The sequence below is a fragment of the Platalea leucorodia genome, assembly GCF_965183815.1.
Source record: "Platalea leucorodia genome assembly, chromosome: 5".
NCBI classification, from domain to species: domain Eukaryota; kingdom Metazoa; phylum Chordata; class Aves; order Pelecaniformes; family Threskiornithidae; genus Platalea; species Platalea leucorodia.
In genome coordinates, this window is record NC_138827.1 from 1,394,949 (window position 1) to 1,421,211 (window position 26,263).

At 52.9% G+C, this 26,263-nt stretch overlaps 2 protein-coding genes across 3 annotated transcripts; one reads left to right on the top strand and one right to left on the bottom strand.

The window, feature by feature from the left end:
- Positions 1-370: 370 nt before the first annotated feature.
- On the top strand, positions 371-14,710 carry CCNF (cyclin F; the record flags this gene model as incomplete). Its single annotated transcript, XM_082313605.1, has 17 exons — positions 371-383; positions 4,149-4,327; positions 4,763-4,869; positions 5,810-5,877; positions 6,331-6,524; positions 6,881-6,934; positions 7,304-7,408; positions 7,972-8,049; positions 8,478-8,629; positions 9,259-9,423; positions 10,084-10,207; positions 10,580-10,760; positions 11,185-11,272; positions 11,797-11,896; positions 12,198-12,328; positions 12,515-12,684; positions 13,853-14,710. 17 exons carry the CDS (start codon positions 371-373, stop codon positions 14,314-14,316), a joined length of 2,373 nt encoding a protein of 790 aa, XP_082169731.1. The 3' UTR covers positions 14,317-14,710.
- On the bottom strand, positions 10,072-25,282 carry VRK3 (VRK serine/threonine kinase 3; the record flags this gene model as incomplete). 2 transcript variants are annotated; one of them, XR_014228300.1, is made up of 13 exons in its annotated part: positions 10,072-10,189; positions 10,290-10,446; positions 16,795-16,943; positions 17,403-17,461; positions 17,748-17,868; positions 18,640-18,772; positions 18,985-19,077; positions 19,440-19,542; positions 20,095-20,179; positions 20,951-21,017; positions 22,899-22,951; positions 24,750-25,105; positions 25,188-25,282. XR_014228300.1 is itself a non-coding variant. In XM_082313297.1 (12 exons), the coding sequence occupies 11 exons, from the start codon at positions 25,280-25,282 to the stop codon at positions 16,795-16,797; spliced, it is 1,314 nt and encodes a 437-aa protein (XP_082169423.1). In that variant the 3' UTR covers positions 14,861-16,091. The 2 variants fall into 2 exon arrangements, 1 of the variants encoding a protein (XP_082169423.1); XM_082313297.1 differs by lacking the exons at positions 10,072-10,189; positions 10,290-10,446 and adding an exon at positions 14,861-16,091.
- Between the last annotated feature and the right edge of the window lie 981 nt (positions 25,283-26,263).

The window sequence follows — 26,263 nt, forward strand, 5'->3', positions numbered from 1 at the left end:
TCGCATCCTCGGTGCCCAATCACGGCCCGCGGGGCGGGGCGGGCACCGCCCCTCATCGGCGTCCCGGCCAATCAGAGAGCCTGCTGTGTTTAAAAAAAAAGTGCGCGCGGCCGGTAGGCGTTGCTCGGGGGAGCCGGGCCTATGGCGGGCGGGGGGCGGGGCGCAGGGGGCGTGTCCTGGGCGGAGCTCGCCGTCTGAGAGCCTCGCTGAGCGGCGAGGGGGCGTGTCCTCCGCGGGAAGCCCCGCCCCCGAAGGGAGCCCCGCCCCCCCGCCGGCCGGTGCGGCCCCGCCCCCTCCGGCGCCCCTCACTCGGAGCCGCTCTGGGCGCGGCGGCCGGCGCTGCCCGCTCGCTCCCCGGGGACGCGGCGCGATGAAGGCGGGCGGTGAGTGCGGGCCGGGCCTGCGGGCCCCGCGGGCGCCGCTTCGTCCCTTTTCCTCCCTGCCCCGCAGCTCCGAGGGGCTCGGCCGCCGCCTCTCCCCCCGCCCCGCCGCGGGCTCCCCCTGAGGGGGCTCTGAGGGCGCTGGGGGCGGGAGGGCCGCGCCCCGGGGTTGCGGGTCCCGGCCGGGCACCGCCGCGACTCCCGCCGGTGCCTGAGGGGCCGCCGGGGCCGGCAACGGCCGCGGGGGCCGGCGGCGGCGGGGCCCTGGCGGCTGCGCGCCGAAATTCAAACGGCGGCGGGGGGCGGTGCGGGCCGGGCGGGGGGCCCGGGGGGGCACGGCCAGGCCGGGCGGCGGCTGCCCGGGGCCTCCCGCTTCAGGGACGGCTCCGCCGGCGGCAACGGCCCGCGGGGCGCTGCCCGCCGGGGCGCGGGGCCCTGCCCGAGGCCGCTCCTTTCCCGCTCTGACGGTAGCTGTAGCTGGCGGACGTGTCCGAGCGCTCCTGCCCTGCTGCCTTCGAAGCCAGGTGTTAAGAAACGTGGACTGTATGCGGAGGAACATCTAAGACGTCTTCTGGGTGCAGATTGACATGGGGGGAACCCCATTCAAACGTAAAAAGGGTTTTTTACTGGGAGGGTGGCACAGGTCGCTGCCCGGAGCGGTTGCGGGGTCTCCGTCCCCGGGGACGCGGTCCTGCGCAGGCCGCTGTAGCCAGCCCCGCTTGGGCAGGGCGGTTGGGCTGGGTGGGCTCCAGGGGTCTCTCCCACCCTCAACCACTCCGATTGTGTGAAGCAGCAAATTGAAGATTTCCCTGTGCGGCTTCCTGTCTTTTGAAATCGAGTTTTCCTCTTCCCGGAGCTGCCCAAGTGCCCCGTGCTCCCCCGTCATTCAGACGATCAGACAGGTTTAATTGGCACGCCAGCATAGAGTCCGTTTCTTTTTCATGGCAATAATACTGCTGAAGTTTTCACCAGAGGGGGGATGAGGATGGGAAGGATAGCAGCATTCTGCCCTGCGCACATCAAAAAGTTTTTATTTTCATGGGAATAGGTAACAGGTAGGTACGTGCTACTGGTGAGACATTGGATGCTATTTTACATCAGGCTGCTGGTTCATTTCGCTAAACCTGAAGTGCTAAGGACGTTCATAGCATATATGAACAGAAAAACCGCTATGAGCACAGTGGTAGCCATGGCTCGTGGATCCCTGAGGAATCTGCAGGCTCCTCTTAAGGATCCTGCTGAAAATCCAGCTAACCTTCCCTTTGCAAACTGAAAAACCTGTATTAAGTAACTGAGCCTGATGCAGCAACTTTGCTTTGAACAAACTGTCTGTAAACTTTGCATTGGCTATCCGTTCTGTAAGTCTGGACGCATCCCGGTCCCGTGGGCTGACCTGCTCAGGGAGAGACGGGGCTGTAACTGGCCAGTCTGTATGGTTTTGCCATTCACTGCCTCTGCAGCTGGAAAGAGCTGTTGCTCTTATCTTCTCAAAGAGAAACGCAATGCGTTGCTTCTCCGGTCTCTCACTGAAGTTCCGTGTGAAGGACTGGACATTAGTGTGAGATCACGAGGCTTTCCATATGTCAGGTTATAACCGGGAGATGTTAAACACCTAAAGTAGAAGAGCAGGCAAAAGGGGAAAAAATATTAATGGAGAAAAATTTTTGCCTAATTAAAATTCTCTGTCCTCACCCTGACTTTTCAGCCACCTTCTGCTTTCATTGTAAAAGAAGAACTGGAGAGCTGCCTCTTTCTCTCAGCTTATGCCTTTGACCCTGTAATCTAGCGAGAGTACACAGCTCTGACTCGGTTCACTTCGTAGATAACATGGGGTGGTTTGGTATAGGTATTACACTACTCCTTTGACTCTACTGTTTTCATTTATGTCAAAAAATATTCAAACTAATAATGAGCTAGTGAAAATAAGGTAAGCAATCCTAGCATGTGCATACTGCACAGTATTGGGCTCTCTAGCGGAGTCTGTGTCTTTTATTAAACTCTTTTAGAAAAAAGCCGGTAAATACATTTCCCAAGTATAATCTCTTTGTATAAGATTTGAACTAGATTTGGAAAACACAACCAAGAAATTTTCTGTAATAAAGACAAAGGCCCTTACATGGCCCTTTAATTTATGGGACTCAAGCTTTCACTTCAGAATTTATTTTTTTGAGCCCTCATGTCTGCAAAGAAAATGTTCAGCCTTTTTCTCGCTCAGAAATGGGCCTCTCTTGCTTGCGTGGAGTGCTCCTGAGAGCTACGAGAGGCTGACGTGGGAAAGGAGCAGCGCTGGCATCTCCGCTGTTGCATGGCAGGGCTCTGAAAGGTGCAGCGTGAGCTGGGACCGGTTCGGGTCCTCCTACCCAAGCACCGCTCTGCGAGGGTGATCCTTTGCTCCCACTTGCAGGCTGGCGGTGGGGAATGTCCTTTTTTTACCTCCTGGCACCTTTCACGGATTTGAATTTCTGCCATTTGTTAGTCCGACTGCTGAGGGTGTTGGGGCTCCTGAGTGCAGGCGGGGGCCAGGCTCTTAGCAGCAGCCCAAACGCTGCGCTGTCCCCAGGGGATGGGAAGGGGCCTGGCCTTCTACTGTGGAGCAGGAGTCTCTACCAGCAAGCAGTACTCATGTGCTCTTTTTGATTTTGCCTTATGTGTTAGATCGTTTTCCTCTCTCATAGAATCACAGAATTGTTAAGGTTGGAAAAGACCCTTAAGATCATCGAGTCCAACCGTTAACCCAGCACTGCCAAGCCCACCACTAAACCATGTCCTCGAGTACCACGTCTGCCCTTCTTTTAAATCCCCCCAGGGATGGGGACTCAGCCCCTGCCCTGGGCAGCCTGGGCCAGGCCCTGACAGCCCTTTGGGGGAAGAAGTTTTTCCCCATACCCAACCCAAACCTGCCCTGGCGCAGCTTGAGGCCGTTCCCTCTCGTCCCATCGCTTGTTCCTGGGGAGAAGAGACCGACCCCCGCCTCGCTACAACCTCCTTTCAGGCCGTTGTAGAGAGTCTCGGTGAATGCAGCGACAGTAAACCTTGTCTTAACAAGGAACAGAAGATGTGGACCTGGCAGTCAGGTTAACGGTTGGACTCGATGATCTCCGAGGTCTTTTCCAACCTTAATGACTCTATGATTCCATGTAGCGGTGGCCTTGGCAGTGCTGGGTTAATGGTTGGACTTGGTGATCTTAAAGGTCTTTTCCAACCTAAACGATTCAGCGATTCTATGATGGCGATGCCTTAGTCTGTGAATGCTACAAGGTGCTGACACTTGAACAAAAGGCCTCCTGGTTCTTGGGGGTCTTCCATGAGCACCCATGGCAGCAACCGGCTGCTTGGAAAGATGGGCTTTTGTCTTGAGCTGGTTTGGTGGGTCTTAACTTCCTCACCTCTCTGGTCACATTCCAAGGACTGCTATCAGCTGAGAAGGGAAAGTAAATGGAGGTAAATGAAGTTGTAGTAGTGACAGTTTAGTTAAACACAGTCAAATGATAAAGTTAGGGCATGGAGGGGTTCTCCTCAGTGAAGAGGACTTGAGCATGAGCCATCTCTGCTGAGCTCTGAGCTTAGGTGACTAAACTGAACGAGTCACTCACTACTTTGTGGCTTAGTCTTACAGCGTTACAGGACACATGCTAAATGTCTCTATGATTAAGATGTTTTAAGAAGTGTCCTATGCTTCAGTAAATAGGTACTCAAGTAAAGACGTGTTCGTGCACGCGTACGCTCTGTGGCGCCTTTTTTCCTCATGCTGTTCCATCACTAACTGAGGTGTCCCATGTTTTTGTTTTCCAGTGATTCACTGTAGATGTTCCAGGTGTTTTTCCTTCCCTTCAAAGCGAAGGATAAGAAAACGGCCTCGAGTCCTGACGTTGTTAAGTCTGCCCGAAGATGTTCTTTTTCACGTTCTGAAAGGCCTTCCCGCCGAGGACATCCTCTCGGTCAGAGCTGTGAGTCTGCTACTGCTTCCCCTCTGCCATGCGCCGTGGCTTCTCTCTGCCATTAGGAGCCAGGACTGCACGTGGAAAAGGCTGGCTTCTCGTGTCAGAGTAAACCTGAAGAAAACCAAAGAATACATGCAGTAATTAATGAGATTTTTGCTCTCCCAGTAGCAGTTTTATTTCTCAGTACTCAAGCTTAAGAAGATTAGCAGTAGTATTTGAGTGCTCTCTGTACATTTTTGGTGGGAATTGTCCTGCTAGATCACCATGGCTGAACAAATGAGTTTGGTTTGGCATCTCTTGCCTTAATGATGATTAGGCAGGTAACAAGTTACGATTAACTTGCAATTAATTACTTACCTATCTAAAATTAGTTTGCAAAGAACTATTTTTCTGTTTGTCCCTTTATTTTAGTAATTGTTATTTTACCCTCCCCCCTTACAGGTGCACTCGCATCTTAAGTACCTTGTGGATAATCATGCTAGTGTTTGGGCGTGTGCAAGTTTCCAAGAAATATGGCCTTCTCCAAACAATCTGAAGATGTTTGAAAGGTAAGCTTTGAGAATCACGTTTGTCTGACACTGTAGCAGAGGCTGTTGGAAGGTGGATATGCAATTCGAATCTGTCCTCACTGTAACCGGGGGATCGGGCTTTCCCTTTTTGTGGAAGTCTTTGCTTAGGGTGATGAAGAAGTGTTGATTTCATGTCTAAGCTGCAGCTTCTAACTGCTGTCTCTAACTGGAGCAGGGCCCATTGCAGATACCAAAGTGATTTCTCTTTAAGGGCATTAATATTCCATATGGGAACATAGCACATAAACTAAAATCTGTCAGTGGTACTTCCATATGAATGTGCAAGTGAAATCAGAGGCTCGAGAGCATGACCGTATTTCTGAGTTGGTTTGGTCACTTCTTGTGCAAACCAGTGTATTGAAAAAATGGGTAAATTTCAGTATTAAAACGAGTGCAGTTTGAAAGGGTAATAATAAATCTGCTTAAAAAGTGTCTTTTTATCCATCTGATTTGAAGGGGATCTGTCAGTTTAAATGTCATGATAATTGTTTTGCTTCTGACTATTCCTTCTTTGATGCATGCGTTACGTTTTTTCTGAAGAAGACTATTATGTGCACATCGGTCTGGAAGGGAGGAGCACAAGGGCTTGATGCCTGTCCTGAAGGGTACAAGTACCAAAGCGTGGTATTGCATTCTGGCCTTGGGGATGTAGCATGGGAATGGGAAACAGTTCCTGTGAATTGCCAAATTACCCCGGACATTGGGATACGAAAGGGCTGCAGCAAGAAAAGCCGCAGCATAACTGATGTTTAGCTTCTGTAGTGAAAGCAGATATGCTCATGGTTGGTGATCACCAGATTCACGGTTGGTGATCACCAGATTCACAGCCTGGCCTCCACTGAAGTAACTGGTTTGAGGATGTGGGCCTGGAAGCGCCTCCCGATTTCAACCTCGAGTATCTTCTCTGTTTCCCCCTCAGGGCTGCTGAAAGGGGTAACTTTGAAGCTGCTGTGAAGCTGGGGATAGCGTACCTGTACAATGAAGGCTGTAAGTGTGGAAGCTCGTACTCGGGTCTTTGGGGAAGGTGGCACGACAGAAGGAAATACAGCTGAGCTAAAGGCTTACTTATAGGGACAGATCAGACTGACAGATGTACCAAAAGGTGCTGACAGTTGACGGGGGAGCCTCCTTGCAGAAGGTGCTGGCAAGGCAGGTGACTCGCATACCGATTTGTTTGTACGCTGACAGGAATCAACGCTGCTTTGAGCGTTGGTATGTGCAGAACGCCCCTCCCGCCCCAGCTTAGGGTGATCTGTTCCTAAAGACTGATTGTAGTAAGATTTTTCTTCTTTCGCCATCTCCGTGATTTTTAAGGCTCTAAAGGGAAGACACTGTTCAACCTTTTCCTGGTTGTATCCTGTCGCCTGCTTGGCCTGACTAAATGCCAAGCGTTGTGAATAAACTCAAAACCATTTCTGGCTTTTTTTTGTTGTTGTTCAGTGTCCATCTCCGACGAGGGTCGTGCAGAAGTGAATGGGTTAAAGGCATCTCATTTCTTCAGTCTGGCGGAGCGGTTGAATGCGTGCGCAGCCCCGTTTATCTGGCTTTTTATCCGTCCTCCCTGGTCCTTGAGTGGAAGCTGCTGTAAAGCTGTGGTCTATGAGAGTCTCAAAGCAGAGTGTCAGTTGGAGAAAGTAAGATTTCTTTCTGCCCTTGACTTTAGCATAGGCTAGTAGCTGCATCTAGTTATTTTGGAAAAAATACCTTTGCTTCCCCAAGGAGCTCCTGTGCTCTTGTTGCTTAAATGACTGAGGATCAATCATTTTAATGAATTTACTGCCAAGCTACACCTGGTATACCATGAGTGCCAGCAGCCTGTGCTGTCTCTTCTGAGAGATTCAGTACTGTCTCAAAGATAACAAAACATGGAGAAAAGCAAGGGGGAGGAATGACTGAAAGGCAAACAAAATTGTAGTCTGGAATTACTAGCAAAAATTGCTATTGTTCTGTGTTTATCTGTAACAACGCTTTATCTTAATGCTTTCTTCAGGCTCAAAAGGGATCTATTCTCCACTGCTTGGCTAAGGTCTTGAGTCTCTTTGAGGTGAGCAGTGTTTCTGATTTGATGTGTTTGGGTACTTTTTTGGTAATGCTAATGCTGTTTACCTTGATTTAAACATAAAATCAGCCAAATGCTCTTATTCCTCGAGTGGCCTAGGAATTTCTGTTCTCACGAGTTTAATGTACTGGTTGTTTAAAGGAACATTACCAACTTAGCTTGTTGAATATTACAGACAGTGAAATGAATTTTGGCTTGATCATGGGCTTGCGGTGTGTTCAGGTCTCAAAGGAAGCATTCCGGTCACAACGCATATCAAAAAACCCAAACCCTTCAGTGGCAAGCAAGCCAAAGAGCTTTTGTCTAGTGAGCGAGGCTGGGCAGCAAAAATACCGTCATGCCTTTTGTTCTTAGGATGAAGAAAAAAGAAAAGAATCCCTTGAAATGTTTGAAGAATCTTCAAAGCAGGGTTGTTTAAACAGCTCCTACCTCCTTTGGGAAAGTAACAGAAAGGCTGCTGTAAGTAGTATTTTTTTGTCTTAAAACAACTTTTTCACTGTAACTTCTGGACCTCTGTTATGTGCAATGAACATACGCAGAAAGAAACTGCTGTTCCTCGGAGCTTAACTTCTTCATAAACAAGGAGAGCGCTAAGAACTCTCTCAAACGAGCTTTGGTGTCTGCCTCGGTGTTTCAAGTAATTGAGTCTGCGAGCAGTTGTAGCCGAGGTGCAAGCAGAAGTTCCTTTATGCTACCCCTGCTAAAGGTATAGGCGCTGCTGGCCAGCGACCGTATGGCGCACGCGGGAGCGGGGAGGCTGCCTGCCTCGTCGTGAATAAATCTGCCAAGGCCCCCGCGCTGGAATCCCGAGTGACCTGTCTCGCTTCCTCTGAGACCTTGGGCAAGCACTGAAGAAAGTTTCTTAAAACCAACGTTGTCATCACGATGAGGAACAGACTGGTTGCTGAAATAATAGATGTACCCGCAGGCAGTGGTTTTCCTCTGGATATTAGTACTACAGTCCTTCTGTTCGTTGTGTAAAGGTCATGGTTTTTGAAATCTGTTTACATTCCTCTCTGTAGATGTCTGATCCTGGCAGATACCTCCAAAGTCTCAGGAAGCTACGGGACTATGCAGCGAAGGGCTGCTGGGAAGCACAGGTAAGACTTGACTTTTCCCAGGAAAACTGTTTTCATTCAGTCTTTGCTATGCTGTCATTGTAGGCTTAGACTCCTCTCTTCAGAAGCAGGGTCAAAATCGCCGAATAATATCTATATATGCGTGTGTGTATTTACTCTGCAGATGCCCCTCTTCTGGAAAATACTGCATGTCTGTGCTACAATCCGAGTAAGGATGCGTCTTTTGATGGACTTAAAAGCCTACCCCCAAATAATGCGGGTGTCCAGCATTTCAGCCACCCTAAGAGCTACCGCTTCTGTTACCTTTCGAGTAGTTTGTTGTGTTCGCTCTGTTTTCAGCAGGAAAATTACAGGACCATCCTGTGCCGCTTTAATTTGCGTTTGATAAAAAAAAGCCAAAAAAAAAACCCCAAACAAAACAACTTTCTTTCGTGTTCTCTCCACTACAGATAGCTTTAGCCAAAGCTTGTGGGACTGGAAACCAACTAGGATTAGAAGCAAAATCTTCCAGTGAAATGGTGTCTCAAATCTTTCAAGCTTCCCTTCCTATCAGCAAGCAAAGTATCTTCACTGTGCAGAAAGGAATGAATGAAACAATGAGGTAAAAGCTCGCATCTGGGAGTCAGGGCACACAGCAGAAACCAACGCCTATTTCCCTCTACATCTGTAGAGGGGAAACAAATCTAGAACGAGGTCTGTTGGAAGACGGCATCTTTTACTTTTCTGTGATGCGCTATGTACAATCGGAGAAACACGTGACCTTTTGCAAGGAGGAAGTATTGGAGCCCTGATTTCAAGCCCCGATGAAGAACTGGAATGAGGAGTGTAAGGTGTTGCATCTGTCAAGACTAACAAGCCCCTCAAGAACTAGAGGCGCTGTTTGACTTGTCAGAGGCATAGTTACTCTCCACTTATCTTAGGTGGCCTTTAGCCTCCAAACTGATATGCCCTACCCCTTTCCTTGTGCAAGTGCCTATTAATTACAGGTTAGCTTCTAATTCCACTTCACAGACAGCTTCAGAAGGCCGTTGACCCTTCAGAGGATACCAGACCTCTGGTTGCAAATCCTTGTCTCGGTGCAACGTGTCATTATTCTGAAAATCCTTGTGGTTGAATTTCTTGGTTGGAACTTTTGAGTGGAGAAGGGACTCGGGAACTAGGGGTGGGGAGGGCGCTCGGCACAGGCTGGATGGCGTCTAACTGCGCCGGTTGTCTCTCTTTCCTGTCTAGGTACATCCTGATCGACTGGCTGGTAGAAGTGGCTACCATGAAAGACTTTTCTAGCCTGTGCCTTCACATGACAGTGGGATGCGTGGATCGCTATTTGAAGCTGAGACCTGTACCTCGGGCTCGACTACAACTTTTGGGAATAGCCTGCATGGTCATTTGCACACGGTAGGGGCTCTGACTGGTGAACAGAGGTGGTTGTTGTGATCATTCCAATTAATTGCTGCAGCTCAAGCTGTTTTTCCCCTTGCTAATAGTAATACTAGAAAAAATCTTTGGCTTCCTTCTACATTGACTGCTGCTTGAGCTGTGTTCGCATACAAAAACTCACAATCCCTGCAAATGAGACACAAAATGTTATTTCTTGAACATGTTTTTGAATATGAAAAAAAACTCCATAGTGGTGGATTGGACTAAATGCAGCAGCAGCAATTAGTCTTTCATGGCACGTTAGCCTGAGCAACCCTGTAAGGAACAACTGCAGCAGGGCTGTTACCTGGTTCAGTCTGGGACGCTCAGATGAAGAGCATGGTGTGGTGGAGAATTATTCTTTTGTGTTAGTTCCCTTAATATCTTGCGTCTTAACCTAGGAGAGGTTTCATAAATGAGGAACTGGGAATGTTCTAGTAGGTGGTTCCAGCTTAAAGGCGAAATAACTGAAGAGCTGCTGTTCGTTCTTTCCTGGTCTGTACCTGTGAAAGTACCTTAGAAAGTTGTTTAACTCTTCGGTCATCTTGGGTGTGTTCGTCTGCCCCAAAGCCAGCAGTGCACAGGTGCAGAAATTCCCTTTCTTCTGGGGTTAACTGCTAATAATATTTAATATTGCAGTTTCATCAGCAAAGAGATCTTGACAATACGGGAAGCTGTGTGGCTAACAGACAACACGTACAAATACGAAGACCTGGTCAGAATGATGGGTGAGATCATTTCTGCCCTAGAAGGAAAGATACGGGTGAGTTTGGAAAGTGGATGGAATATTTCACCCCTGGGGCTGCTGCTGAAGTCAGGCTATCGTAGTTAGCACTTCTCCTTACCCGAGATGTTGCGGTTTTATGCGAGCGTTCGCCATCAGCTGTGGAGACCACACACATTTCTGAGCATGCAGATGCAAACCCCTCTGCCTTTCTGCAGAGATTAAAGCTTAAGAGGCCATTTATTCTTTCACTAGAGAATGTTTCAATGTCAGTGTAGCTGTTAAAAGAAACAAACAAACAAACAAAAAAAACCCCTAATGCAAAGAAAACAGCAAAGAAAAAGAAACAACTGCTCTAGATACGTGGTGCTTATCTTGTATTGCCAACCTCTGTTCTGCTTTACGCACTAGATACCGACCATTGTGGACTACAAAGAAGTATTGTCAAATGTAGTCTCACTGGAGAGAAGAACCCTTCACCTCTACAGCTTCATTTGTGAGCTGTCCCTCTTAAACACGAGCCTTTGTGTGTATTCCCCGGCTCGGCTGGCTGCTGCGGCGCTGCTGCTGGCCAAGATACTACACAGGCAAGGTGAGGAGCAGGCTCTTCCGCGGGCGGCAGCAGGGTGCGTCAGGGAGGGAGCTTTGGTTTGTGTGTTGCTTTGTCTTTAGGCAAGATGTCCCAGTCGCCTGGGGGGGAAGAGGGGGACAGGTATAAAACTTCATCAGGAAGGGCCGAGTTCAGTCTATTTTGCCGCTTAATAGCTGTGAGGAACAAGAGTATTGGCATCAGGCTGCGCAAGCTTTGTGTTTAAATGAGACTGAAGATTTCTGTACTTAAGTAGAACTGCACTTTGGCAGGTAAACCTGTCCTTGAAGCTAGCGGTAGACTTGAACGAACTGTCTGCAGGCATAAGCTTGTAGGGATCGTGGTCTTTATCCCAGAAAAAGAAAAAAATCTGTGATTACCGAACTACCAAGCTTCGTGGAATGGTAATACGTGTTCTCTTCTCCAGCACACCCCTGGACCAGCCAGCTCTCCGAGTGCACCGGTTTCTCTCTTGAAGACCTGTTGCCCTGCGTGCTAAGCCTCCACCAAAAGTGGTAATAGTTTTGGAACTCTTCTGGGCGGGCACACGAGTACTCGGATTCCAGCTCTTGCAGACATGCTGCACCCGCAGCCAGCCCTTCCCAGGGAAGGACGGGGCTTTGGGAAACTGCAGCAGGCAGTAAGGCCTGGGGGCCGGATCGGGGACAGCGATGCTGCTGCTCGCAACTGGTAGTGGCCCTGGGTTACAGACAATGTGATGCTCCTCAACAGCCCTACTTTCAGAAGACTGCAACTGGCTTATTGGTGAGCTCTGGGAGGAGTTCCAGCAAAAGTAGCTCATTTTTTAAAGAGTACCAGGCAAATATCTTGTTTACCTCGAGGAACAGAAAAAGGAATTCGATGCTCATATGCTTAGAAACCAAGTGTCCTGGGTAGCTGCTTAGCAGCTCTGCTGGCACACAGCCTTCCTTAGCACAGAGCTGAGACGGACAGAGGGAAAGTACTTCACCTGGCAGGTTTCATTAGCATAGTTTCATATAATCCATTCTAAGATCAGGGCTTTAATCTTTCTTTCCAGTTTCCATGACGATGTCCCAAAGGATTATAGGCAGGTGTCCTTAACCGCAGTGAAACAGCGATTTGAAGATGAGCGTTATGAAGAAATAGGCAAAGAAAAGGTGAGTTGGCTCTTTGTCTTCATGGCTGCTGGCTGGCGCCAAAGCTACTGTATGGCAGGATGTGGTAAACTTCACATAATGGGAAGCGGGTTCTAACTTTAGACTTTTGGAGGAGAGAATCTCTAAATAAAGTGGTAGTTTTAAACTTGATCTGCAGAGACTGTAACTGCTCTGTTTGAGTACCTGTGGGAAGAACTCGCTGGGATAGATGTCTCCTAGAAAATAAATAGCCTCCTCCTGGCTGTTTACTCCTTCTGAGAATCCTACGGTCTAATTCTTACTGGCTCTTTGGTTTTTTCAGATGATGAGTTACAGCCAGCTCTGTTCGTTGCTGGGTGTGAAACAGGAGGACCCGGAGCCCAGTCCCTTGCACACGAACGTGGTGGAAATTCAGACTTTCCTTAGCTCTCCCTCTGGAAAGAGACCTAAAAGGCTAGTATAACTCGTCACCGTAAATGTCCCTGACGATTAGCGTGAGCCTTGCCTCCCCTCTGGCATCCTGAGGCTTCATCCTTAACTATGATCAGTTTTTCTCTAATTACTTTGACATACCTATTAAAAGAGCCGGAAAAGAAGACGTGGCTTTTAATGCGTGACTTCTGGATTTTCTTGCTGCAGGAGGAGGGAGGACAGCATTCAGGACGACAGAGGCAGCTTTGTGACTACGCCCACAGCAGAGCTATCCACCCAGGAAGAAAGTCTGCTAGATAACTTCCTAGACTGGAGTTTAGATTCCTGCTCCGGTTATGAAGGTGATCAGGAAAGTGAAGGCGAGAGAGATGGAGATGGTGAGGGTTTTATTCTCCTTATAAAAAGCAGAGGAGAGAATTGAAACTGTCTTTTCATCTTTGCTTAAAACTGTTTCTCAGGCAACAGAAGCCTGAACTTTCAGCTGAAGACCAGTTGGAAAAACTCTCCCCTTTCCCAGGGGTTGTAACTGTTAAACTCTTTTAGAGGTATCTATCTGTTCTCTTTCTCTGTACTGCTTCAGAACATGACGAAGGGGTTTGTAGCTGCTTAGCGTTTCACAGTGAGACTGTTTTCAGATACCGCCGATAGCGGACCAGAAGTGATGAATGGCCCAGTGTCAGAAACACTGTATTATCTGTTTGTTTGCTGATGCTGGGACTGGCTGTTCGTTTTCTAAACATGCAACCAGTCTGAGGGGGGAAAGGTTACTGCTTTAACTGAGGGTGAACTTAGTGCTCTACCCTCCCCTCCATGTGTAAGTAGACATAAGGTTTATAGAATCACAGAATCGTTAAGGTTGGAAAAGACCCTTAAGATCATCGAGTCCAACCGTTAACCCAGCACTGCCAAGGCCACCACTAACCCATGTCCCTCAGCACCACATCTCCCCGGCTTTTAAATCCCCCCAGGGATGGGGACTCAGCCCCTGCCCTGGGCAGCCTGGGCCAGGCCCTGACAGCCCTTTGGGGGAAGAAGTTTTTCCCAATACCCAACCCAAACCTGCCCTGGCGCAGCTTGAGGCCGTTCCCTCTCGTCCCATCGCTTGTTCCTGGGGAGCAGAGACCGACCCCCCCGGCTCCAGCCTCCTTTCAGGCCGTTGCAGAGAGCGATGAGGGCTCCCCTCAGCCTCCTCTTCTCCAGGCTGAGCCCCCCCAGCTCCCCCAGCCGCTCCTCCCCAGCCTTGTGCTCCAGCCCCTGCCCCAGCCTCGCTGCCCTGCTCTGGCCACGCTCCAGCCCCTCCATGGCCGCCTTGGGGTGCGGGGCCCAGCGCTGAGCACAGCATTCGAGGGGCGGCCTCACCAGTGCCCAGCGCAGGGGCACCATCACCTCCCTGCTCCTGCTGGCCACACCGTTCCTGATACAAGCCAGGGTGCCACTGACCCGAATTATGCTCTTGCTTGGGGTTTCTTCTGCCCAATTCTCCACTGAATGCCTGCTTGGTGCTGCCCAAATCAAACCAAACCTTTTTCTTTTACCATTCCCCAGTGACCGGTCCCAGTGGGATCCTGGACGTGACAGTGGTCTATATGGATCCCGCGGAGCACTGCTGTCAGGACTCCAGTGACGAGGACAACCTGGCTGTGGAGTGGGCCGGGCAGGCGGCAGCACCGAGGGAGGCCGAGCTGCTGGATGACGCTCGCAGCCTTTCAGCATATCTCACCCCAAGAAATCCCAACCGGGAAGGGAGCTCGGGCTACTCTTCCGTCAACAGTGCCAGTCCTACGTCTTCTGCGGAAGGCAGCCTTGGAGCACCTCTCAAACCTACCTCAGCGCTGCCTCTTGGCAGTGCCATCAGCAAGGAGCCGCGCCTGCCTCGCGACCTGGAATCACGTTTGCAGTCGGTCTGTGCTAGGCCTAGGGAGGGCAAGTGTGACAGAAGGCAGGTCAAGCGGAAAAACGTGGCAGAACATAGCGAAGAAAGGGTGAACTTGGGCTTCTTAAGCCTCTGATTTCTTCATGCTCTTTACTTTTCTAGGGTTCCTGGAAACAGTATTGCTGTTGTAGTCATACAGGGATGATAGCGAATAATTGTCAATACCTCCAAAAAGAGCCCTTTCCCTCACCTTTGCCTATGCCTATCTTGTAATTCTGTAGCTCACTTCTGGGCCACTTCTTTCCTTGATAGCTGCCTTTTTAAATATTCCCTATTGTCTGATCCTCTGCAAATTAAGATTCTTTTCCACATGTGAAACTTTATAGCTCATTTTTGTCATACCTCACCAGTTGCTCCTTGGTGGTAGGAAAGAGCGCGTCGGGCCCCTTGCTTTGCTGTGAGGCCTGGCGCTATAAACGAAAGGAATTGACTTTGGTTCTCAAGTTACTGGATGTAACACTATGCTTGAATTCTTCCACTTGAAAGACCTTTTTGAGGTTGTGCTGCCTTTTCCTTCTGGCCAGGTACTGTCTCACTCAGCTGGTGCTTCCCTCTTCTATGTACATACCATTTGCTGCACTGATACAAGGTTTTATGGATACAATCAAGAGGTAAATGAAGGCTCACTGCAGGTCTGAGCTTCTTTTTTACCTACCTCTCAGATGGTTTTAAACCCCATGTGCCTCAGGCCCTAGCTGCCGTGTTTTCCTCGCCTGAAAAATCCTCCTTGCGTGCCTTAGCGCTTCCCTGCCCAGTACTACAGTGACGTGGTCTCCGTGCTCTGTTAGCCTCTGCTGCAGCTGCCGCCCCAGCCAGCGGCTCGACTTCACGTCTTGTCTCGCCCAGTCTTCCTTGCTATTTCCACGACCGTGTCCTCGAGTAAAGCACACATCACTTGAACACTAGAAGCCCCGATTTAAGCCTTGCTACCGGCTCCTGCTTTGCGAGGGCAGCATAGGCTTTTCTTCTCAAAAATGAAATCTGTGCTGCTTCAGTCTCAGTTTGAAGAAACCACCTCCACTGACCTCAGCCGAGCAAGCCTGGGTTAAAGCTCCTTCAGCCTGTGAACGTTAGGGAACCAGCCTTCTCTCCGCAAACAGGCGGCGAACATTGACATACCAAGGTACAAGACTTCCAGGAGATATCACTGAATGTAACACTGGAACTGGACTCCATGACTCTTCCTTTGTTTAGAAGGTACTGTGGCAGACGGCAACAGTTCAGACACACACAGTGTAGTGACTTTTTTTATAAAACTTTTTTAATATAGATGGCTCCCTGTCTTACTTCAGTGCCCTGGGGCTCGGGGAGCTGACGGGATGTTTGGGGGTGAAGTCAGAGTTTAGCTCTATGGTGAAGTGCCGAGGGGCTGCCTGGGGGCTACTCACGGGAGCAGCCGGGAGAACGTGGGGCTCCGACCACCACCGCAACTCTGCGGCAGCCCCAGAAAGAGCCTACCGCCAGGCCTCGAACGTGCCAAATAACCAGCTAACAGCAGCCCTGGGTGCCTGTCCACAAAGTTTATTACAAAACTACGTACTGCCACTGTAGCTACAAAAAAAAAAAAAAGTCCCTGATTTAGTTTTTCTGTGCCAAGCTTCACCCTCCTCCCGGTGGCTACATCGCAGCTCTCCACCTCCCGCTTACAATCACTTGCCATGCAGGAGTGTCTTCACGTTAACTTGCTGCAGCAGCAGCTCAACAATCAGCATTAGGTCACGTTAAAATTGGAAGAAAACACTTATAAAAACATCTCTCAGTTCTAAAACAGGCAGGTAAAAGTTAAATATCTGCAGGAAAGGCTGCACGCTGCAGAAAGCTTTGAACTCTTCCTGTGCAAGTTTTCTTGATCTGGAAGAAAAGGCACAAAAGAGGAACGTGAATCAGTTCAGTTCCTTCCCAGGAAGAGCAAGTTAGGTGATGAGGAGCTGGCTCCACCTTCCTGGGGCTTGCTGCTTAATCCAGTGGCCTTGGCTGCTGCAGCCCCAGACTAAAAGCAGATCTGCCTCTCTATCGAGCCTCAATCTTGGCGGTGCCTCATGGATAAAACAGCACCCGGGCCTAGAGAGCCCTGCTCACTGCCACAGGCCCAGGCAACAGAACCAGAACTGCAAGCTACGTTCTGTTAAAGGAAAAGCAAAAGATGCAGCCCAGAGCCTCAGTTCTTAAAAAAACATGAAAAAAAGGCCCAGATTGCATCAGTCTGCATTTTGCTAGCACCCCTACCCCCCTGCAGACTGTTCAGCCTTTGCTTTGTTAACCCTTGTTGGCTTCCTCCAAGGACAAGTATTCCCAGAAAGAACTGAGGAACCACGCTGTGAGACAGGCTAGGCCTGGCTTTGAGTAGCACTGGGCTGATCTCTTAACAGGGCACGCCGACGGGCCGGGACGCCCGCCGCGCGTCAGGAGGAGCCCCTCGGTCTCAGCAGGAGACGCCACAGACCCCTGCTCTGCCCTCGCCTCCTGGCCGCCGCCTGCAGCGAGCCGGTCGCCAGCGCCGCGCGGCTCCTGTGCTCCCAGCGGTACCGCTGCAGTCTGAACTACCGGCACTTACTTAGGGCACCATTTTGATGTCCATGCAGTCGTAAGCTGAAGCTTTCATCTTTTCCAGTGGCTTCTTGAAGAGCTGCCGCAGGGCCTCGTAGTCAGGCTTCTCCTCGTACTCAAGTGCCATTACTTGCTGCAGGTAGCTCTGCAGGGCATCTGCAAAGCAAGGATCAGGGTGTGGAGCAGCAGAGCAGCGCCGGCTGTCCTTACAAAGCTGCCGAGCGGCCGCCTCGGCCTGCTCTCCCCCAGCCCCTTCACCCACCTGCCCTGGCCAGCTGCAGGAAGGAACACAAAGCCAAAGGCTACCATGAAGCTCAAAGACGGGATGGGGAATTGACCTCTAGCCCCAAATACTGCATTTTTAAAGCCACCAGAACACTTGCCTCTTCGGCAAGGCTCATGAATACAGAAAACGGGTAGCAGCCCTCCTTGTTTTGCTGTAAAGAAAACAAGGGGCTTGTTCACAGGCGGAGCCTGTCAGCCAGCCCACTCAATGCTCGGTCAGCGTCGCCAGGGGAAGCCATCCTGGACTAGCACCCCAGCAGAGAAGGTTCCAGCTGCAGGTACAGCCCGCCCTCCTTCCCCAACCCCACTGCACAGAGAGCAAGCCCATACCTGGAATGCATTTCTGCCTGAAGCACAGCCGGAGAAGGCACGGCACGTCCCCTTTGTACCTGGAATAACCAGAGCAGAGTGCTGTCGGGTGAGAGGCCACGGAGCAGGCACCGGAACAGCCTGTCTTTGGCAACAGGGACAAAAAAAGAGCCTGGATTCAGATGGCCACGTTCTGAATGGAGCAGAAATCAGGGTTCACCAAACACCCCTTGGCCAGGCTCAGCCTTTACAGTGGGAGTTGCCCACATCCCCATAGTGTACTGTGACCAAGGGATTTCAGTCACAAAAACCTCCCTCACTGCTTTCTGCTGAGCATTTCCCCAAAGAGCAGGTGATTTCTCCTACTTTTCCTTCTTTTCCACCACAGTTTCTACTTTGTCCAGCTCATCAGACCAGGGCAAGAAGCCACAGAGCCATTTCAGAAGACAGTAGCCCAGAGATTCCAAGTCACTCCGGCGAGATGGTCCTGATGGGAAGGAAGAGAGATTCACGTGTGAAAAAACAAAGAGTTTGGGAGCCATCTCAGAAGAGGCCCAGGCCAGCGCCTCTGCTCCAAAGGCAAGTCAGGACCCCAGCACTCACTGCACAACCTGGGAAGTCTCTGCCTGAGGTGCCCCTTCTGTAAAACAGGCAGCCTCGTCAAGGGGCACAAGTCTAGAGAGCAGAAATAAAGAAATGCAAGAGCTTCATCAAGATGTGCTCTAGGACAGCAATGCTTCTGGGAGCCTGCTCACTCACACAGCTGAGGAATCGCCTCCCAGCCTCTGGAGGAAGATTTGCCCAGCCTGAACAACGGGAGAGAAGAGTCACATCCCAACCAGGAGAGGAACCGGCTAATTTAAACGCCTTTCCAGCCCTCATTGCTTCAAGGTCAGAGCAGAGCCTGCTGCAAATCTGTTTTGGGCAGGGATCCAGTCTGGCTTGAAACAGATCCCCGCTAAGCCAGCACGCGGCGGCCCTGTTTTCTATTCCTCGCACGCCTGCAGCAGCCAAGGCTCCAGATGGAGCAGGAGCATCCCTGCGCCTCCCGCTGCAGTTGCTGAGCGACCTGGCAAGTCCCAACACAGCAGCCCAGGGAGAGGCAAGAGGAAACAGCCCGAACGGGAACTTGGTTCCAGATGCACGTGGCTGCCTGGAAAGCAGCAGTAACAAACGCCAGCAGGGAGCCCCAGCTCCAGCGAGCACTGCCACAGTAACAGCTCTAGCTGAGCTCTGCTGCCTTGTGTCAGAGACTCACCCGCTCCCTTGTGGCTGTCCAGACTGATAAACTCTATCGTGCCCTCATGAGGGGTCCTGCTGCCTTCGCGCTGAGCCACGTGCTTCCCTCCCGGGCAGTAACGGAAGGCAAAGCAGTAGCCTGCTAGGGTCACCTGGAAGACATCACGAAGTACGCATCTGAGCGCACGTGCGGTGCGAATTCTGCCTACAGCGTAGCCTGCAATCCTGCACCACAGCACCTGCCTGAGCACCGCACCGACCGCACCGCTCCCCTGCCCCGCAGCAGGAACCCGGGCGTTGCTCTCTCCCGTTTCACAAGCCCCCCTTCGCTGCCGTTCCTCGCAGCGCTGCTCCCGCTCCCTACCTGAGTGAGGTCTGCTGGGTTCAGATAGATGTTCTCAGCCGTGATGTCCCCATGCACGTACTCGTTCTCATGAACGTACTCCAGGCAGTCTAGCTAGGAGTAAGCAGAATAGGCGAGCATATCAGAACCAGGCAGGCTCCTTCGGCACCCTGGCTATCGCTGAGCTGGACCCTCCCCAGCCCCCCGCAGCTGTGTGGAGGAGCACAAAAAGCACCATCTCCCACAGCCTCTGATCATCACGTGTCAGGTTTCCCCCCTTCTCCTTACCCCAAATTCCTTCAAGGTGACATATTGCTCAAAAGATGCTACTCAAGTTTACAACAGGCTCGAGAGATGCTACTTAGAGACCCCAGCCAACCCCCCGCATCAGCTTTAGCACACCGCTGAAAGATCTGGAAGAAAGTTTTACGTCTTTTCTGAAAAAGTCTCTTAGGAAGTACTGGTTCTCTACATACCAGCCGGACTACAATCTGAAAAGCTGCCTTCTCCCTCAGTAGGTATAAGCCATCGTTCAGGACAGACTGAAGAGTTCGCCCTAAGTCAGAGAACACCAAAAACCTACAAGAGACAAAGGCTTAGCACATAGCAGTACCTACCGGATTTGGAAACCCTGCAACAGACACTTGTCAAGCGACCCCCCTGGATTAGACACCCCCCCCCCCTTCAACTCCAAGCTGACCTGGGCAAACATTTCCTCAACTTTTGGTAACAGAAAAGGAGAGACAGGCTGATCGTGTGTTCATAGAATCGTTTAGATTGGAAAAGACCTTTTAGATCATCGAGTCCAACCGTTAACCCAGCACTGCCAAGCCCAAGTGCTGCAGATGTACAGTCTGAGTCTCCCCTTGATGTTAACATTAAAGGCAGGAATAAGGTGTCCCCTGGCCTGAGGGGCAGAAGCTGCAAAAGCAAAGACTTCACCAGCAACACGAGGCCTGAAGGAAACGGGATAATGAGAGCGGCAAACCATGTGCTAGGTTAGCATAAGGTTAGGAGCCGAGGGGACAACGAGCAAGGGACTAGCAGGCAGCAAGGAGAGAAGAGGGAGAGCCCAGGAAGATGGCAGTCGTGGGCGGGAGAGCGTGGCTGTGCCCTCCGCAGTCACCTCACCTGTAGCTATCTGCATGCAGTCCAAAGCCAACGCAATTGGGGATTCCCAGCAACGGCACAGAGTGCCGCTTCTTCCACTTCTCCACTAGAAGGGGAGAGGACAGAGTGTGGCAGATGCTGCTAAGGAGCTCCAGAAGGAAGGAGCTCAGCCAGGGACGCCCCTTCTCCGAAGGCCTGCTCTGCCCTGGGCAGCTGACAGCGGGAAGCCTCTCTCCTACTGATTCTGGCCCAGAAATGCCAGCCCGCTGCGCTGCGGTATTGGCATCTCAATGCACATGGCACTGCAGGGCAAGAATAAGATAGAAAGGACGCTGGGAATACCGGAGCAGGCTAAGGCATGTGGTGGCTCTAGGGCTAGGGAGAAGAAGAAGGGGGCAGAGGGAGAGGGATGGAGAAGCAGATCTTTAGGGGCCTCCCAGAAGTGCAAGTTTGACAGGAATTCCTCCATCGCCCCTGCTCAACCACCTGCCCACGTTTTCTGGCCAGCTTTGCTCATGCTCAGGTTTTTGGGTCAACGGAGTCAATACCAGACAGCAGCTGACAGGAACGCCCGTGGAAGGGGCAGAGAGGGAGCCAAGGCAGGTCAGGCCACAGGGCTGAGCAGCCACCAGCCAGATCAAAACAAAGCGTGGGCAGAGCAAGAAAGCTTCAAAACGCCGATACTGCAGTGTCCTAAGGTACACAGAGACTTCTGGGAGAGCAGGCTCTTGGCCAAGCTTCTCAGCACTCTGGCACCAAGCAAGCAGTGAATCCGTCGACTCTAGCCTGGCCTTCCGAGAGACCCACGTAACCGATGAGAGAGGGACGCGTTTTCCTAACAAGCAGCCTAGTCCTTGCCCTTCCAAGAAGCACCAACCTGTGCCTGCCTTCGCGGCTCGCTGGAAGAAGTTCTGTTCATTGTAGATCTTGCCATCTTTGACATCCTAAAGGGAAGAGGAAGGAGGAGCATTACTTCAGCCACACACGCCCTGCTAGAAAGGGAAACTTGGGCAAGACTGCTACAAGACCTTCACTACTCATTTTAAAGAAGGCAACAACCCCCCCGCCCCCCCCCCCCCAAAAAAAAAAATCAAATGCCAGATCAGCAACAGAGCTGAGAACAGAGCTCAGGTCTTTTGGTTCACTATTTAATGCCGTGCCTACCAACCGCATAAACTCTGAGCATCAGCCCAGAACAAGGGAGCGGCTGTCTCACGTTGGACGTTTCCAGCGCTACCACTTAGAACTGCCTGTGGGTTGAAAGCACCTGGACACCGCAGGCCGCTGGCAACCCCGAGCCAGCTCTGCTCCCAAAGCTATTCTTCTAAACAGAGCCAGAGGTGACCTTAGCCACAAGGCAGATGAGGTTATTTCTGCAAACAGGCAAGCCCCAACAAAGAACTGTAACATTTTATTTTAGCTGTCAGAAAGGGAGACAAGAAAGTCTGTATTTGTGACATTCAAAAGTCTGGGTAGCGCGCTGACACCTTACAGTCCCTCTTTTTAAATCAGCAAGCATTACTGCCCTTTTACTACCGCTGTTATTGAGTGACCTGAAATGCACCGAGTGTACAGTCAATATGTACGCGTTGCCTACGCACACCTACGTGTGTGTGTGTATATTCAGCATACTGCAAGCTAACTCAGGACAGATGCTGTTATGCGTGGGAGGAGGCAGCATATATATATGGCTGGTTTGATACCAAAGGCCCTACCCACAACTGGCCAAGGCAGCTGGAGGATCAGCAGGCTCCAGACACCACAAACGACCGTGTTCCAGAGGATATTTTATTCTGCACCTTGTCGGGTGCGCCAATCTGAGCCATCAAATCCGGGAGCCAAAATGCTCTCGTGTGCCCTATCACACTCGACAGCCCTCTGCAACCGCGAGGGCCGGGCTGCACCGTCAGCCTACCGAGCAAAGCGCCAGAAGGTGCCAAAGGTGCAAAACAGAGCAGCTGGGAGCGTTGCGTTTCCCACCTACTGGTTCTAGTTTTGTGGCGCTTAGCTGTCTTTTCTCATTAACACTGTGTTCCTTCTCCATCCTCTGAAATGGCTCTTCTCTGACAAAAGGGAGAGGGATTTTTCCAGCGCGGGCACCACCAGGTCTCCCACAGAGCCAGCAGTCAGCACTGGTCTCCCAACAGACAAGCAGCTCCCGAGAGCCACAGCAGACCAGAAAACGGTCTTCCTGCTCTGGTTTGTGAGCTACTGAAAACCAACCAACTGAATCTCCGCTGGAGAAGAGCTGTTACTGGAAATAGCGTGTTTCTGGAGAACCCAAGTTATTGGCAAGTGCCTAGAGAGCTGGCTCGGAACCCCAGCTATAATTACTGTTTGATTGAAAGGTGTGCACTGGCCTTACAGAGCCTCTCGGTGCTGGTTCATCACACCACCTCAGCACGGCCACCGCGTTCTAACCTCTCCGGTTTCCCCACGCTCCAGCAGGGCATGCGCACGCTTGCCATACAGGAAAAAAGCAGGTCTGGCATGAATGAATCCAGATCGCTACCTGACGCCACCAAGTTCAGTTTTGCAGATTACAGAGCTTGGTGGATCAGAGAGGCAACCCTTTGGGACGAAGGCTTTTCCTTTTTTTAATCCTTATATCTGTTTTCTTCACACCTTTAGTGGAAGAGCCAACTTCTACTGAAATCCAAGCACGACACTCTCAGGAAGTTATATCCATCTCCTAAGCCGGGAGGAGCCCCTGCAACCACCTCCTCTGAGCTCCTCGGACACTCTTAGCCACACAGGCCAAAGGGGCCGGGCCCTGGACACAGCACGCGATGCACTATTCCTTACCCAAACAGATCAAAACTCACAAGTTTGAGGGAGTATCTTTGCTTTTGAGGACAGGTTCCAGATGCTGACTGTGCTGTGGAAGGATGGAACAGATGTGGTTACAGGAGCACAGAAAAGAGGTACGTGCAGTGCCAGCGGCATCATTAGACGCAGCCTGTGCAGCTGGCTTTTACTTATCCTCTGCTTCTCTCGCTTGCTCTTTGCAAAACCGTCCTCTGCGACAGCGTCCTCCCAGATTACTACAAAATAATTCTTACCTTGCTCCAGAAGCACAGCACCCCTGACATGCTTTGAGTGCAGTTCTGCGTAAGTCACAGAAGCATCTAGGCATGGCTACAGCAGTGGGGTGCTTTGAAGGCGGTATGTAAAGAACAAATCATTAGTAGAATCTCAAAGGCACCCCCAAATGCATTTGCTGAGCATTCCCTCCAGCTCACTTCGTAGTTTGTCAAGCCTGTAAGAGATGCCAAAGTCCCTTCTGCTCTGCATGGACGTTCGAGTTATATGTGGCCTTCCCCCTCCAAAAAGATTTGCACCCCTTACTTGGCCTTGGGGTAGTTCCTCCTCCTGCTCTTAGACCGAGTGCTCTATCTGCTGCTCGCCATACAAAAGGTGTTTCTAAAAAAGCACCCTCCACTACAATAACAACATTTCTTTTCTCCTTTTCTAACATCACATCTTTTTAAAGACATAGGTGGATACCCAGACTTTGTTATACAACAGCATAAATAATTAAAAAGAAACTAAAGCCAAATATCAGGCAAAGCTTACTAATGGATAAAATTCCTCCTGAACAGTGTTTCCAAGTTAACAGTGGAGAGTAAGATGGAAACCTTCCCTTTGGAAGCGCACAGCTAGGCTGGAGAGAAAAGACCAGCAGTCACTGAACAGCTGAGAAGCAGCCCAGATGATTTAGCTGCTTTCTTTGGCCCCCCAGAACAGGCTGAGAATCCTGAGCTGACATCTGGTCAATACTGACACCGCCTACGGCACCGGTGCTGACAGCACTTAGGTTTTGAACCTAAAACCCAGAAAGAGAAAGTATGGCCCCAGCGATGTGCATTCCGTCAGACAGCAGAGCAGCCCAGCCTCCGCTCGATCTTACGCCAGTGCCAACGCCTGCGTTGGGATGCCCAGCGCTGGGAGGCCAAAGCCCCGGGCCAGCCGGTCACCGCCATCCCGGCGGACCCCTGCAGAGCGCCATCACCTCTGCACCGCGAAGTCACAGAATCAGAGACCACTCTGGGCTGGCAGGGCCCTTCCCAGCCCATCCCGTCCATCCCCCTGCCAGGGGCAGGGACAGCTTCACCCAGATCAGGGGGCTCAGAGCCCCGGCCAGCCTGGCCTTGAAGGTTGCCAGGGATGGGGCATCTCCCACCGCTCTGGGCAACCCCTGCCAGTGCCTCACCACCCTCAGCGCAAACAATTTCTTCCTTCTATCCAGTCTGCATCTCCCCTCCTTCACTTTCAAACCCTCCCCCCGGGTCCTGTCGCTACAGGCCCTGCTAAAAAGCCTGTCCCCCCCTTTCTTGTCGGCCCCCTTTAAGCACGGCAAGGCCGCAGTGAGGTCTCCCCGCAGCCCCCTCCTCCCCAGGCTGAACCCCCCCAGCTCTCAGCCTGCCCTCACAGCAGAGCTGGGCCACCCTCGGAGCATTTCGGTGGCCTCCCCTGGCCCCGCTCCCACAGCTCCGTGTCCTTAACGCCTGCTCACGGCGGGTTCTGGCCGTTTAGGGGTGCCCCGACAGCCGCCACCCAACGCCCGCAGCGGCCCCTGCGAGGCGCCCAGCCCAAGCCGGGGCCCGGGGGCTGCTCCCGCCCGCGGCCCCGTCCCGCTCCGCTCCCGGCACCGCCCGCCCCGGACCCCACAGCACCTTCGTACACCAGCCCGCAGCCGCCCTGCTCCAGGAGCCGCACCAGCCTCCACCGCCTGCCGCCCTGGTCCGTCAGGACCGCGTCTGCCGGCAGCGGCGCCGCCGGGCCGGGCCGCGCCTTGCGGGGCGAGCGGGAGCTGGGCCTCGCCGCGCCGAGGGCCCGGGCCGGGGGAGCCGGCGGGGAGGCCGCGGGGCTGCGGGGCTGCTGCCGCGGCGGGGCCGGCGCCGTCTGCTCCGTCTCCTCCTCCTCCTGCTGCTGCTGCTGCAGCGGCGGGGGCAGCCTCCCGCCGCAGGCCGGGCAGAAGCAGAAGGCGGGCTCCACGCCGCGCCCGCACTGCGGGCAGAACCGCCTCACCCTGCGGGCACAGCGGGGACAGCGGTCAGCGCCCGCCCGCGCCGGGCCGCCCCGCTCCCCCCCGCCGCCGCCGCCGCCGCCACCTCGGGGAGGCGCAGGCCGCCTCGGGCCCCGGCTGCTCCGGCCCCGCTCCCGCCGGCCCCCGCCGCCCGCGGCCCCGCCGCCCGCGGCCCGACATGGCCCCGCCGCCGGTCGCTCGCCCCGCGCATGCGCCCGCCCCGCCGCCCCATGGCGCATGAGCGCGGGCCGGGGCCGGGGCCGGGGCCGGGGCCGGGGCCGGGGCCGGGGCCGGGGCCGGGGCCTCCTCAGGGGCGCCCGCGGGCAGGAGCGGGAGGTGTCCCCGGCGCCTCCCGCGGGGGCCCGGCTCTCCCTTTGTCCGCCCGTTGCTGCAGACGCCGCGTTGGCAAGCTGCTTCATCAGCGGCCTTCGGACTGGCGAACAGGAGCGGATGGATGGCTGACTGCCCGGGGGCTCGCGTCCAGAGGGCAGTGGTCAATGGCTCAGTGTCCAGATGGAGACCAGTGACGAGCGGTGTCCCTCAGGGGTCCGCACCGGGGCCGGTGCTGCTCAGTGTCTTCATCAGTGACACAGACAGCGGGATCGAGCGCGCCCTCGGCGGGTTTGCAGATGGCACCAAGCTGAGGGGTGCAGCGGACACGCCTGAGGGACGGGATGGCATCCAGAGGGACCTGGGCCGGCTGGAGAGGGGGGCCTGGGTGAACCTCATGGGGTTCAACAAGGCCAAGGGCAGGGTCCTGCACCTGGGTGGGGGCAACCCCCGGTGTCAGCACAGGCTGGGGGATGGAGGGGTGGAGAGCAGCCCTGCCGAGAAGGACTTGGGGGTGCTGGGGGATGGAAAGCTGGCCACGGGCCGGCAATGTGCTCTGGCAGCCCAGAAAGCCAAGCGTCTCCTGGGCTGCATCCCCCGCCGCGTGGGCAGCGGGGCGAGGGGGGGGATTCTGCCCCTCTGCCCCCTCTGGGGAGACCCCCTGGAGCCCCGCGTCCAGCTCGGGGGTCCTCAGCACGGGAAGGACATGGAGCTGTGGGAGCGGGGCCAGGGGAGGCCACCGAAATGCTCCGAGGGTGGCCCAGCTCTGCTGTGAGGGCAGGCTGAGAGCTGGGGGGGTTCAGCCTGGGGAGGAGGGGGCTGCGGGGAGAC